The sequence below is a fragment of the Carcharodon carcharias genome, chromosome 2 (assembly GCF_017639515.1).
Source record: "Carcharodon carcharias isolate sCarCar2 chromosome 2, sCarCar2.pri, whole genome shotgun sequence".
NCBI lineage: Eukaryota > Metazoa > Chordata > Chondrichthyes > Lamniformes > Lamnidae > Carcharodon > Carcharodon carcharias.
Window position 1 is genome coordinate 187,740,116 of NC_054468.1, and position 14,417 is coordinate 187,754,532.

Genomic DNA, 14,417 nt, shown 5'->3' on the forward strand with positions numbered 1-14,417 from the left:
GTTGGTGCATTACATCTTAAAGATGGTACACACTGCTGCCACTATGTGTCTGTGGTGGAGGGAGTGAATGTTTACGGTTGTGGATGTCAAGCAGGCTGCTTTCTCCTGGATGGTGTCGAGCTTCTTGAGTGTTGCTGAAACTGCACTCATCCAGGCAAGTGGAAATTTGCTGCTGTAAATTTGGTGGTGCAAGTTCCAGAATCCTTCACTGTCTAGAAATTTTCCAGCCCAAACCATTTATTTTCTGCAGAAAGTGAGAGTGCTAACATTTGAATAGTAGCTGCAGCTCTTTAAAACAGCAGCAGTTGTGGAATTGTTGTGAATGCTCCACAGGGATACGTGTTGTGCAGTTAGGAGCTTGAAATTAATAGTCGAAACATGCAAACCTTAAATATCTGGAGTAAATTGTATTTGATAGCAGTCACTATTGCAACAATGCATTGCACTATTTCTCCCCATTTTGCCCACAAATTAGAATTCCCAGCTTACATTTCTAAATTATCTAGTCAATGGTGTATAGAATGAATCTTTATATAACAAATGTTTGTTGTGGTGGATTGTGCATCAGTAAATGCCGGCTTAGCTGTGTTTTGTATAAGTACCTCTTACCTGAACCTTTGCTCTGGAATGAACCAGAGTCAGGAAGCTATTATTTTTAATTGAAGTACTCAAAAATCTGCTTTTAGCAGTTTTGTTTCATAGATTGTGCTCTTTGCAAAATGTTGCCTTGAATGTTTATAATTAGCTGAGAATACTTTCAAACTGATTAATTTTTTTTTTTACTTATATAGAGTTATATGTCTTCAACTCTTTTTGTTGGCATAGTTTTATGTACAGGTATTTTCTGTATTGTCTTTCCCTCATTTCATATGATGATACTGCCTCCATTTGTTTACTTTCATGTATAGTTTAATTAAGTCTGCAGGGTTACTTGTTTGACCTTGATAACAAACATTACACAGATTGCAAAGATTAACAGTGTTATTACCACATACCTCGAATATGGTTTTTGTCCTGTTAACTTGAAAGATTGACTCATAAAGGAGGTGTCAGGTGGGGAAAGCGTGAAAGCTTTAACATCAGTTGTAGTAAGGTCACGACAGAATATTGTATAGTTTACAATCACTCCATTAGTCTGAGCAGGTGGTTGCCAATTTACTAAGATGTCACTAGAGGTCCATACACGTAATTTTGGAGGAGCCATTCCAGAAGGAGCTGAAGGATTAGTCCTGGCTTTGGAAAAAGGGCTGATGGCACTTCCTTGGCTATTATTGGCAGCAACAGTGTAACTGTACTCTACCCCTGGTGTCAGAGTGAAGTCATGATATCGAGTTTCTAGGCCTGTATAAATGAGCATCCCATCGCGCCTTAGTTCATAGTTTCTGATCTGTCCATTGGGATTTTTTGGTTCTTCCCATGTAACTTCAATAGATTCTGATCCTGTGACCTGTAACTTGGGTTTTACCATATTAGATGGTGGTGCTTCCATTGTCCGACTATTTACAGATGAGCTGGAAGTACAGCCACCATTAGTGCAGGCAATTAAGTTGAAAGAGTACTGTGTGTATGGTTTTAGACCAGAAACTACAGTAGTTAGCCCCTGTCCAGAGTAGGTCTGTTCATTATTAACAAGTAATCTATATTCAGAAATCTTTCCAGTTTGCATCATTGGTGCTATCCATGAAGCATTCATCTGTGTTGCACTAATAGTCTGAAGTATTGGAGGGTTCACAAAAGCTGGAGCCGTTTCAAGTGTTCGTATTTTAGTAGCTTTACTGGTGCAACAGCCTCCCACTGTACAAGCAATCACTGCATAGCTGTACTCTGTGTATGCAAGCAGGCCTTCATCTGTATAATTAAATGTTAGAGCATCAAAACTGAAACGGAAAGTAAGTTTATTCCTTTGTAGTCTGTAGGACTGGAGAACACCATTGATTTTTTCTGGAGGAGACCAAGAAATTACTAGTTTATGAGGATTATCTGGTACATATTGAACACCAGGAGCAGAAAGGCCAGTAGGTGCATCCTGGCTGGTTTTCACAACCACCCACGGGCTGTTTGCATGTCCAACAGAATTCCAACAACGTACTTTATACTCATACCTTGTCCATGGTACTAAATTGCTGTCAATGAATAAATAATCATCTTTGCCTGTCTCATATTCTCTGAATACAACTTCTTCATCTATCAGTAGTTCTCTTTTTTCATGGTAGCTTGCAGTTTGTCTATTGCTTTTACGAAACACGTCATACTGTATTATTTTTCCATTTGCACTAAGTGGCTTAATCCACCTCAGTTCAATCTGTGTTGCATTCACTGACTGAATAGTAGGTGCAGGCTGAGAGGTTGGCAGTGCTTCATCTGTCCTGATTTCTTGTGGTGGAAGATGTGTGCAGCCTGCCTTTGTGCAAGCTTCAAGCATGAGTGTGTAGACTGTGTAAGGCTCCAGGCGTCTAAACAAGAACTGACGGAACAAACCACTGTACTCCAAATTGCCATCACTATAAATATTGTATGTCTGAAAAACAAATTAATTGTGGCAATATTAGTTGCAAGCTTAGAATCTTTTTTTCTGTGTAGAACAATACAAAAAATCTCACTGGACTCAGATTTCACTGCTTTCCTTGAAATCCCCACTGTTACTTCCCACCCCTATTACCATCATTTAACACGAAGAAGGCAACACAAAGTTCTCAAATTAATAACTTGCGAAGAGCTATTATGATTTAACCATCAATAAAAATTGAGTTTGACTGGCAGTTGGGAATACGATTCCAACAGGGAGTCTAAATGAGACCCCAGTGTTATTTGTCTACAGCACATTTTACACTGTTGACCCCTCGGGAAAGAGAAGGGAGTAAAATTGCTCCTTGGCAATAGTGCAAAAGCAAATTGGTATCCTGTTTAACACCTCAATCAATTTACTTATTTCAACACAATCCGCCAATTCTTTACCGTTCGTTCACATTACTTCTGCAGACCAGTTTCACTCTTGGCAGAATTTTATGTTCCGTGGGCGCGCACCCGGCCTGATCGGGCATAAAATCGCGTGAGTTGATGTTGGGCGAGTGTCCTGATATCATTGTACACTTGCGCGACATTTTGCTTGGCGGGCACGCTCAAAAGTTTGAAGCGCACCCGCAGACAATTAACTAGGCAATTAAGCCCGTTAACTGTGTGCAATCTTTGGTAGCCCATCCAACCTTACAGTTGGCGGATGGGCGAATTGGCCTGGCGGCCTTTACGTTTTTCATAAAACCTCATCCAAGGGCGGCATGAAATCTCCGTTAGGAGATAAAATAAAAAGAAATATCTGGGGACAGCCATTTTTAATGAGGTATGCTTTCAGATGCTTGATTGTGATGCACGGACATTTCTTTGCAGCTTTTTAGTGCTTTATTTCATTATTTGCAGGTCTGCAGCTTCCTGAGGCAGCTGCCTGTCTTCAGGGAGCTCTCTCGAAGCACTCACCCACTCCCGCAGTAACATCACCACCGCCCTCTTCCTGCCCCCACCCTGGCACCGATGAGCTTCACAGCGCGCGTTTCACACTGGTAAGCCAGCGTGAAATTGTGGGCGGGGGCAGATTGTAGTCGAGGGCCCGTTTCCCAGCCACTCCTAGGCCCGCCAATCAAGCGCTTCTCACGAGGGAAAAATCCAGGCCTCTACCTCCTTCCCAAAGCTTACAGTGGTAATTTAAAAAAATAATGATGATATTTCAGTTGAATGTCTGATGAAAGGAAAAACATGTGGCCAAAAGTAACAAAGCAAAAAGCTGCTGATGCTGGAAATTTGAAATAAAACCCAGGATTGTGGAGGCACTGAGCAAGTCAGGCAGCGTCAGTGCAGTGAACAGATGAGTAAACATTCTGGGTTATCTAACAGCTTCCGTAAAACAGTAACTCATCTGCTGTCTCCACAAATGCTGCTTGACTTGCTGAGTGTTCCCAGAATTTTCTATCTTGGTATCAAAAAGCCTAAAATGTTGGGTAGAATCGTCTCAGATTTGCACTAAGTGCTGCAGCGGGCAAGAGGAAGGATGTTTTACTAGCTGGTCACAATGGCGGCTTCTTACGCCATATCATCCCATTCCCACCACATAAATGATTCATTCCCAGGAAACACGCAGTTTCGATGGCAGGCGGGATCTCATTCGCCACCACGACATTACCTTGCCGCTTTGTCAAGCTAGGTCCCATATTTAAAGTGCAGCCGTGTGCACACCTCTCAGTGCTTCCAGCCCAGGACTGTTGCATGGAAGACATGGGCCTGAAAGGCAAGAAAACTGCACAACCAGGTTTAATAGCGTGTTCCTCGAGCGCCTTTTGGATGCTTTAGAAATGTCCATTATCCCTGATCTGGCCGTGGAATGGGCAGCAACATCACCAATCGGGCTTGGGAGGCGGTGGCAGTGGTGGACAGTGCTAATGCCCTACAAAAGAGGACAGCCACCCAGTGCTGCAAGAGGATGAATGATCTCCTCTGTTCCGCCAGGGTAAGTCACTCTTCTCATTACTCTCAACTCACACACTCAAAAACCCATCATACCTCCACAGGGATCTCACACTGTCGGTTCAAGGGACATCACCATTCACCCTCATATACATATCTTCATTGTCCTCATCCTATCTGTGGGACTACTCACCACACACACATGCCAGGCATACTTAACATCTGGCCTGGCAAGCATCCTGGTTACACTGTCTCCATCTCTATTCATGCAGGACAGGCTGGCACACAACAACAGGGAGAAGTTGCAGACTGGTAGGGGAATGCCTTAAATCAAGGTCCTCACGGGCTTTGAATACAGAGCCATCCAGCTGGCCAATGAGGATCTGGACTGTTGCTGTGCTGACGGTGAAGTTGGTGGTGCTCTACCAAGTGAGGATCCAGCAGTGCAACATCCATCAGGCAGCCATGCCGTGACTGATGTGTTCTGTTTCATAGGCCACAGTCATGCACTAATTGTCTCCCCTTGCTTTCACAGGCACATCTGGGAAACAGCCGACGGAGTCCATGACCCAAGGCTTCCAAACAAACCCAGAAGAAACTTCTGAAGAGGAATCTGAAGGCACATTCATTGAAGACCCTTCACAACGCTCACCCACATCCTCCACCAGTACAAAGACACACACCTTGGTGGGACCTAGCTTTAGAATTAGGGACCTAGGGATCACAATCTGGTGAGCACATTACACTTTCTGATCCACAGCAGGCGGCAGCAGGGACTTCCCAGGTCTCTGATGCTTGGAGGATCCCTGGAGGCCAGAAATCTGCTGAGTCCAAGTCAGATGATGAGCCTCTGGACTCGGTCATACCTCAGTTGCTGGAGCTGCAAAGGCAGGCTTGGGGACACCAGGAAGGGATGTCTGTTGCACTCCTCAGATTACAAGGTGTGATGGAGGAGTCTGTCTGCCTTCAGGCTGAGATGATCGTGCCAGGATGTCAACACGCCAAGGTCAACACTGGTAGGATGGGGCCACCATGAAGACCTTGGTCTAGGGCATCGCTCTTGCACTTCTGCATGGGCTGAACTCCATCAGTGATGCCATAGTTAGCCTCCTACAGTGTGTACATGAGAGGAGTGCAGGGCAGCTTGACCTCACTCCAGCTACCCCATCTCCTTAAGGGTTCAGCCAGGGGCCCTCAGACACCCACAGGGAGGAGGATCAGCAGGTGCACAACCTGGGGCCATCCACCCAGGTGACTCCAGGAGTGTCTGGCCCATCCGAATTCCTTCTTCCTGTGACCTCAGCAGCTCCAGCTCCACAGGCCAAGGAGGGGGCCACTGCCACTCAGAAGGGCCCTGAAAACAAGTCGGGGCCTGCCAGGTCTCAGCTCCCCAGAGGACACCCGCAAGGTCATCACAGGCGGGGCGTAGCAGACTGCAGACTGCCCCCACTTCTGCTGTGGATATCTGAGAAGCACCAAGTTGTAGTGGCAGGGCTGGGAAGGTTAAGAAGATGCAGTTGCACAGCCTGGGCACGGGTGTTAATGACTTGTACTTAATGCTCACTATTGTAAATAAGCTCCCAAGAATGTCTCCCTGCCTATAGTTCCTTGTTTGGATGACCAGTATTCGCGTCACTCAGATGTGAAACCTGGGTTCTGGCACAAGATAAAGGCAGGTGTCTCAGTCCAGGGCCTCTTCCTGTGGTTTGTGCTTTAGACTAAAGTGATGGTCCAGCCTCACACTCCCTGGAAACATTAGTGATGGCTGCATCTTGATGGGTGCTTGTCATTGCTGCCAGAATGTCATAGGCAGGTATCACAGAGTCCTGTCATTCTATCTGTGTGCTCTCAGCACCTTTAAGGTGGGGCTGACCCCCATCTCTTCGGCAACTGTGGCCAGTGACACTGTGCTCCTGAAGGGGACAAGTACTGAAGGCGGACAAAGGATTGGGTGCATTTAAAGTTCAACGGCTGTGTCTCCATGACATGACAGAGCGCAAGCAAGCTATCCTCGGCCAGACAGGAGTCAGATATTCACATTAGCTATGTGAAGAGCTATGGAGTGTCCTCACTGCATGTCCTCATCATCTTCCTGGAATTGAGCAACTATTAGGGCCTCCGCTGTATCTCCATGACAGGTGCCTTATCACTGAGGGTGTGTGCACTGCCATAAGCCAGACTGGAGTCAAATGTTCACAGCTGCAATGTGAGGATCTATGATGTCACTTCACTACATGATGTCATCATCCTCCACAAATCTAGTGGCTATGAGAGCCTCCCGAGCCCGCCTGCCTCATCTAGCTAGTGCAAAGGCCTCATTGCCATCATCATCGCACTCAAGGACCTCCTCACCCTCATCGCTGTTGATGTCCTCCTCATTAGAGGAGACCTCCAGCTCCTCCTCAGCCAGCTCCTCTCCCTGTTGCAGTGCCAGGTTGTAAAGGGTGCAGCAGATGAGGGCAGTGCATGCTACCCTCTGTGGAATATATTGCAGGGCTCCACCAGACCGGTCCAAGCACTGGGACCTCATTTTCAGCATCCCGATGGTTTGCTCCACTAAGTTGTGAGTTGCAGCATGAGCCTCGTTATACCTTCACTCTGCTGCAGTCTGAGGCTGCTGCACGGATGCCATCAGCCATGTCCTCTGCCGGTAGCCCTTGTCCCCAAGGAGCCATCCCTGCAGCCTCTGCAGACCCTGGGAGATGTTAGGGATCTATTACCAACTGAGAATGTAGGCATCATGGACACACTCTGGAAACCGAGCATGGACCTGCAGATGCATTTGTGGTGGTCACACACCAGCTGCACATTCAGCAAATGAAAGCCCTTGCAGTTTACATAGTTGACCGCTTGTTGCGATGAAGGTATAAGTGCCACGTGAGTGCTTTCGATGGCACCCTGCACCTGTGGGAAACTTGAGATCTGGGCAAATCCAATGGCTCCTGCATCCTGGCTTTCCTGGTCCCAGGCGAAATGCACAAAGTTATGTGCCCTCGTGAAGATGGTGTCCATGACCTCCTGGATACATTTGTGTGTGGAAGCTTGCTATATCCCACAGAGGTCACCCGTGGAGCCCTGAAAGGAGCCACTAGCGTAAAAACTGAATGCTGTTGTCACTTTCATGGCCACTGGCAGTGGATGCCCTCCATGTCCTTGAGGCACCAAATCCTGCAGCAGGTGACAGATGTGACCAACCAGTTCCCTAGACATTTGCAGTCTTCGATGACACTGGTTCTCGGGTCAGCTGCAGGAATGAAAGGCGGTGCCTCGCTGTGGCTCTCCAGCGGAGTGTGCAGGAGACCCAACCGCCCCTTCTTCCTGAGGGGGCTCCTCCCCCTGCGCAGCCAGGTGCCTCAGTTGCTCTCTTCTCCATCATCTGCTCTCTATATGCCACAAGACACACAGCTAGGTCACCGGATTCCATGATGTACTCCTCTTGCAGGATGAAAGAGAGATAGATACATGGGTTAGCTTGGGTGATCTAAGAACCTGTTATGGTTAAATCTGAAGGCCCCTTAACACATCCCGGAGAGCGCTGGCCACCACTTGGATGGCCAGAGTTTAGTGCGCTGCAGGGCTGCCTGAAACTCCACCCACCTCCAACTCCACTCCATCTGACCGATTGGCGGCAGCTTTGCTGATTGGATTGCATGCTGTGTTCTCAGCTCAGGCACAAGCATTCTCCTAACCCATGCTGCAAGGCTGCACTGTTAACTTGAACCATGGGGGAGACTGGTCAAAACCAGAATGATGACTTTGCAAGAGGCTGTGAGCAACTCCACCAGTGGCTGCTCCAAGGTCATCTTTTGCAAAGAGATTGTACAAAGTCCGCAGTAGTCCAACTGTTCTGCAACCGTATCGCAGCCCTTGTTCCTCCCCAGCAACACGTCTCAACTGCAGGGCAGCCTTTGTTCCCCTCCCACTCACCTCAACCACAGGGCAGCCCTTAATCCTGCAACTCACCTCACATGCAGGGCAACCTTTGACCCCCCCACCAACCCACCTCAATCTTGAAGTCCGACAGGCGTCCCTTGGGAGCACTGCACGATGTTACTGTACACTCACCTTCGAGTTCCCCTCAAAGTACAGCCCACCAAGTGCACACCTTATTAATGCTGCTGCGAAACATGCCTATATGCTCAGACAATCCAGCATGGGGGGATGATTCTGGTGGGCTGGCCTTATAATGATATGCAGATGAATTACAATGAGGTTCCCGACGTCTGATGACGGGAAACGCGGTCTGCCATTGACGGGCAGAGCGGACAATCACAAATTGGTTTCATGATGCTGTGAAACTGATTTTTGGCCTGCTTGCCATATTGTCCGTTCATGCTCAATGCCAGCGAGCACTGAAGATTGTGCCCATTATTTCAAAAATAAAAATGTTCCTTTCCGTTCACATAAAAGTTTTACAATATATCAAACTTGAGGCATATGTAATTGTAGCTATCACAGTAATAACAACAACATTTAATGTCATACAATGTCCTAAGACTTTTCACAGGAGTGTTATCAAACAAAATTTGACATTGAACCACATAAGGAGATTTTAGAGCATATGACTGAAAGCTTGATCTAAGAGGTAGAGTTGAGGAGGAACATTTTAAAGGTGGAACTAGTGGTAGCAAATTGAAGAGGCTTATGGCAGGAATTTCAGAGTTTAGGGCCGTGGCAGCTTAAGGTAAGGCCACCAGAGGAGGAGCAATAAAAATTTGGATGCTCCAGAGGTCTGAATTAGAGGAGCATAAATATCCTGGAAAGTGTGGGCTGTAGGAAACTACAGAGCAAGGCCATGGGAGATTTGAAAATATGGATGAGAATTTTAAGATCACTAACAAAGATTTGTCAAAACGACTTTATATAGAGTCATTTACAGCACAGGAGGTCATTCTGTCCATCGAGTCCATGCCAGCTCCCTGCGGAGCAATCTAGTCAGTCCAATTCCCTCACTATTGGGCCAGTTTGGTGCTTTGGTATTCCCAACAGAGACTGGTGATCAATGGAGTACAACATGGGAAAACATTGGTGCAAGGGCTAAAACAATCACAGGCTGTTTGCTGGCCATTTTCCATCCAGTAAAGACCACACATTGTCAAGGGTGTGCAACCGTGCTATTTACCTGAGGTTTCATTATTGACTGATACTTTAATTAAGTTTTAAGAGCTCGATATTTACAGGGAAGGAGTGGGAACGGAGGTATCGGCAGCCTGGAAACCTGGTGATACCAGAGAAATGGAGTTGGTGCTGAATTTAAAAACAGGGCTTCATTTGAATTTCATTCCACTTCCTGCCTGGCAACCAGTCAGGTTGAGAGGCTGGTTGTAACCTGGTGGGAAGTCCATCTGTAAAAGCTGCAGCCTGGACCTGAGAGGAGAGAGGGAGAGATTGCTGGGGAGAGGGTAGTCAATCGCGTGGGAGGGACATTGGTTTGTGGTGGGATCTGATGCTCACTGGAGGTCAGGTAACAGATTACAAAGGAGTCAATCGCATGTGGTAGGGTGGAGGGCAGGGAGCTATTGGATCGTGTGAGGACCCAGCCACGAATAGGGCACACATTGCATTACAGAGGAGTCAGCCAGTCACAGGGGTGTGCCAGATCACAAGGCTTTTGTCAGATAATACTGGGCAGGCATCAGATAATGGAGGGGTTGGTTGATTATGGAAGAGACATCAGGTTGAGGGGATTCTGTGGAACACTGGGGATCTATGTTAGATTGCATGTGGGCAAGTTAGTGACTGATGTTTACCTTGAGTGGCTGGGAAAAGCATTTCTGTTCTCGCTGGCCTGCAAGCTTTGCTGGCAAACACTCACCTGCTGAATTTAACCCCTTATATTTATTCATTAATTGCATGTGAGCATTGGTAACCCCAGTATTTATAGCCCACCACTTAACTCCCTTGACAAGGTGGTAGTGAACTGCTTTCTTGAACTGTTTGATGAAATTACTCCCGCAGTTATGGAGGGATTTCAGGATTTGACATTTGGGATTTGTGTGGCATGAATTTTACTTGCCACTTATCAGCTCAAGCTTGAATGTTGACCAGGTCTTGCTGCATGCAGGCTTGGATTGCTTCATTATCTGAGAAGTTGTGAATGGAACTGAGCATTGTGCAATCATCAGCGAACAGCTCCACCTTTAATTTTATGATTATAGGAAAGTCATTGATAAAGTAGTGGCGGAAGCTTGAGTCCAGGATACTACCCAGGAATTTCTGCAATGCTGCCTTGGGACTGATGTGATTGGCCTGCAACAACGATAGTTATGACTCCAATCAATGAAGCGTTTTTCTCCTGATTGTGACAGATTTTAATTCTACTAGGGCTCCTTGGTGCCACACTCAGTCAAATGTTACCTTAGTGTCAAGGGCAGTCTCTCACCTTATCTCTGGAATTTGGTTATTTTGACCATGTTTGAACTGAATTTTGTAGCTGAGTGGGCCTACCAAAATCCAAACAATACCAATGAGCATGCTTATTTGTGAATAAGTGCCAAGTAATTCTCATCTCTACTGTTCCAAGCACAGGGAAACTAGATCCACAGCCTTTAAATCTAGACGTGTGCTAAAATTTGAGGCATGCAACCTCACAAATTTACCCTAATTACCAGAACTTCTCAAGAGGAGGCTACTTGCCTACTCCAGTTTAGCCAGAAGTAAGATCATTCATGGTCAGCTGAGGTAGGGTTTCCCATTTTTAAGAATTCAATTTACCTCTCCTCTCCTCCCCTGCCAGGGAGGAGGTGAAGTTAAATGTCCTCCCACATAATGCTGCAAATTCTGATACTGAAACTTGTCAATTTGTACACTAAAGGTTTACACAAAAATTTTGATCCATTAATTTTTTTTTGTCTGTAACTGAAGTTGAACTCAGACCTCTCTCTACAGACAAAGAGTTCGTCTTACAACTAACTGTAGCATAGAAATTACTGGTAATCATGTTATAGCTTGAATGTGCAATGTTTGCATATACATTCCTGTTTCTTCAATGATAGTCTTGCCCATTAAAAGTAAATTGTTAATGCCCTGTTAAACTGGTGGACAGAAGAATGTCATATAAAGACAGTTAACAATCACCTACTAATATTGCCAACAGTACTTTCTGATTTGTGATTTGGCTTCTATTTTAAATAGTATTTGGATCTTTCTTCAGGTAACTTGGATTGGAAAGGTTTCCCATTACCTATGAGTGATTTAGGTCTACCTCCGGTATGCTTCTTGAGTGTTGTGCGAGCTGTACTCATCTAGGCAAGCGGAGATTATTCCATCACACTCCTGACTTGTGCCTTGTAGAAAGTGGACAGGCTTTGAGGAGTCAGGAAGTGAATTACTAAGTGCAGAATTTCCAGCCTCTGACCTGCTCTTGTAGCTACAATGTTTATATAGCTGGGTCAGTTCAATTTCTGGTCAATGGTAACCCCCAGGATGTTGATAATTGGGGATTCAGCAATGGTAATGCCATTGAATGTCAAGGGGAGATAATTGGTTTCTCTCTTGTTGGAGATGGTCATTGCCTGGCAATTTTGTGGTGCGAGTGTTACTGAGTTGGTGCTTAGAATCATCAGGACAGCAGCAGAAGAGTCCAAGACACCCAGTACCACTGAGCCCCTCCAGGATGTTGGTAAGAGACCGTCTTATGCTCCTTCTCAAGTCGCACCTCATCCTTAACATGAAATGTGGCATGAAGTGAAAGCTGCAGATGCTGTGATGATGGACCTTTTGCTTACCTATGCTCCCTCTTCCCTTAACTCAATTCTACTACTTTGCTTCTCTACTTGCAAATATCCAAAATCTGACACCTGGAAAGCCTTACCACAGCCAGGAGGAAGAGGAAGAGCAACCCTACACCAATGATAAGGAGCCACTGTTACTGCATCTGACATTTGAAGTCATCCGCTCAGGTGCTAGTACTGAATGTACTTTAAAGGCTGGCATAAAGTCAGGATCTGCAAGTGGTGAACCACCAGACATGAGGGAGCTGCAGTCAGACTTGGGGAAATGCGGGATCAAGTGTTGGCTTTTTGGATGGTATAGTTGTAGATGTATTCTGCTGCAGGGGGCTCCATTGAAGATGTTGATGGGGTGGCATAGGGGAGAATGCTGATGAGCATGTACAACGAGATGCCTGGTGCATTAGCAGGCCTGCCATAGAGCCTTCTGTCACTATCGGGAAGCATGGAGGAGCCTGGCTCTGACGTGTCACAGGGCTTGGAGCCAATTCTTTCACTATGGAAGCGGTGGCCAAATCCATAACTACACTACCATGATACAGCATCTGGTGGCTGCTGTCTCAGCTTTCAATGCAGCACTGGCAGAAGTCACCCAAAGTCTCAGTGCTGTTGTGGAAATTCTGATGGAGGGCCTGAGATCCATGCGTAACACTTGTACTGTTATGAGCTTGAATAGAATAAATCATGACATGGACAAAAGCATAGGATTATAAAATCCACAAACAAATTTTATTGAACTATGTTTAAAATAATCACAAGATATGAATAGCACACAAATAGTTGATAAATAGTTGAATCCATGCAGAACCCATCAATGAAATACAAAACTCATAAACTTCAATTCTTTCAATTCAGTTGTGTCCTCATTTTATAAATAGCCCACAGAAGCTGAATTGTCCCAATCCAATTCATGTTTTACCTTTTAAGCTATCCGACAACTGGTCTCTTTCATCCTGCTCCCTGTCTTATTTCAAGGTTTACATATCCAGTTGTTGAATGATATCCAGAAAGCTGAATCTTCCACCCAGTCCCCAGTGTTACCCCCTAGACACCTTACTTTAACCCGCAGACACTGACTCATTTTGCTCTACTGGTGGATTCTGTGTTACCAGCAAAATTTCAGTTTATTTTTGACGTTCACTTTCTTTCTCACTTTCACTTTGGGCTGTAGGTTTCTCCCACTCTCCCCAATTGCCAGATTTCCTCTTTTAAGCAAATGATCTACATGATACTGTCAGAGTCTCTTCCAATCTTCAGTAGATATGTGAATGCACTGAGTGTCTTTACGCAACTCCAATTACATAATTCCCCAAATCATCTCGCTGGTTTTTCACCATGACCTTCTGACTAGTATTGTACTAAGTTTCATGATTTGTCTATCGTGACTCGTCTTCACTTTGTCTTGCTTTTCTTTTACTTTGCTCCTGACTTGGCTTAAACAAACTAAACATTGCTTTAAAACCGTATTTAAACACTAACTCCTAAGGTGTGCACTAACTCATAAGATAAGTGGACTGTGGAGTTGATTCTGTAAGAAAACAGAAAATTGTCTACTCTGTGTCGAAGCGAAATATGGAAATTACTGCCTGGTTTGTAACCTAGAAAATACATTTGCAAAAACCTTTTCACAATTTGTACCTTTCTTTTTGCAGCATCATTCAATGCTGCATGATCTGGTGGCATTAGAGTGTGTTTGATTCTATTCTTACTCAGAAATATTTCAAGCTCTTCTGATCTAAACTCCAACACCTCTGGAAACCCATAAATTGTAAGCCAACTTCTCAAATCCTCAATCATTTTGGCACTTGTAGTATTGGCTGTCGATTCAACATTTATCCACTTGTTATAGCTATCAACCAAAACAAAGTACTCCTTCCCTTCCATTTCAAAGAAATTGACATGTACTCATTCCCACAATTTGCTTGTGTTTGACTATCATACGGGCTATCCCTGTGTGCTCTTGATGTAGTTCCTCAAACAATCCCTAAACCTTGGTGGAATAATGACTCTTAAAACATCCTAGGAGACAGCTTTGATCGACACTCAGTTCATTTCTACCTGTGAAATTCTCCCACACTTTCTCATCATCACACTCTTTAGGCCAGCCATTCATGACATAATTGAACACTTTACTGAGTATCACATCCTTGTGAATTTCTTCGTTAATCTCTCTGATAGAGACTGACATACCATTTGTGTAGGTATAGTAATTCAGTGACTAAAAAATGAATCAGT

The 14,417-nt window shown here is 45.2% G+C and overlaps 1 protein-coding gene across 1 annotated transcript in view; it reads right to left on the bottom strand.

Annotated features, from left to right (window-relative positions):
* Positions 1–14,417, bottom strand: part of ush2a (Usher syndrome 2A (autosomal recessive, mild)) — a 1,196,697-nt gene that overhangs the window by 85,519 nt on the left and 1,096,761 nt on the right. Inside the window, exon 62 of the mRNA XM_041207243.1 lies at positions 996–2,518. Within this exon, the coding sequence (XP_041063177.1) occupies positions 996–2,518 (1,523 nt within the window). The remainder of the gene's footprint in view (positions 1–995; positions 2,519–14,417) is intronic.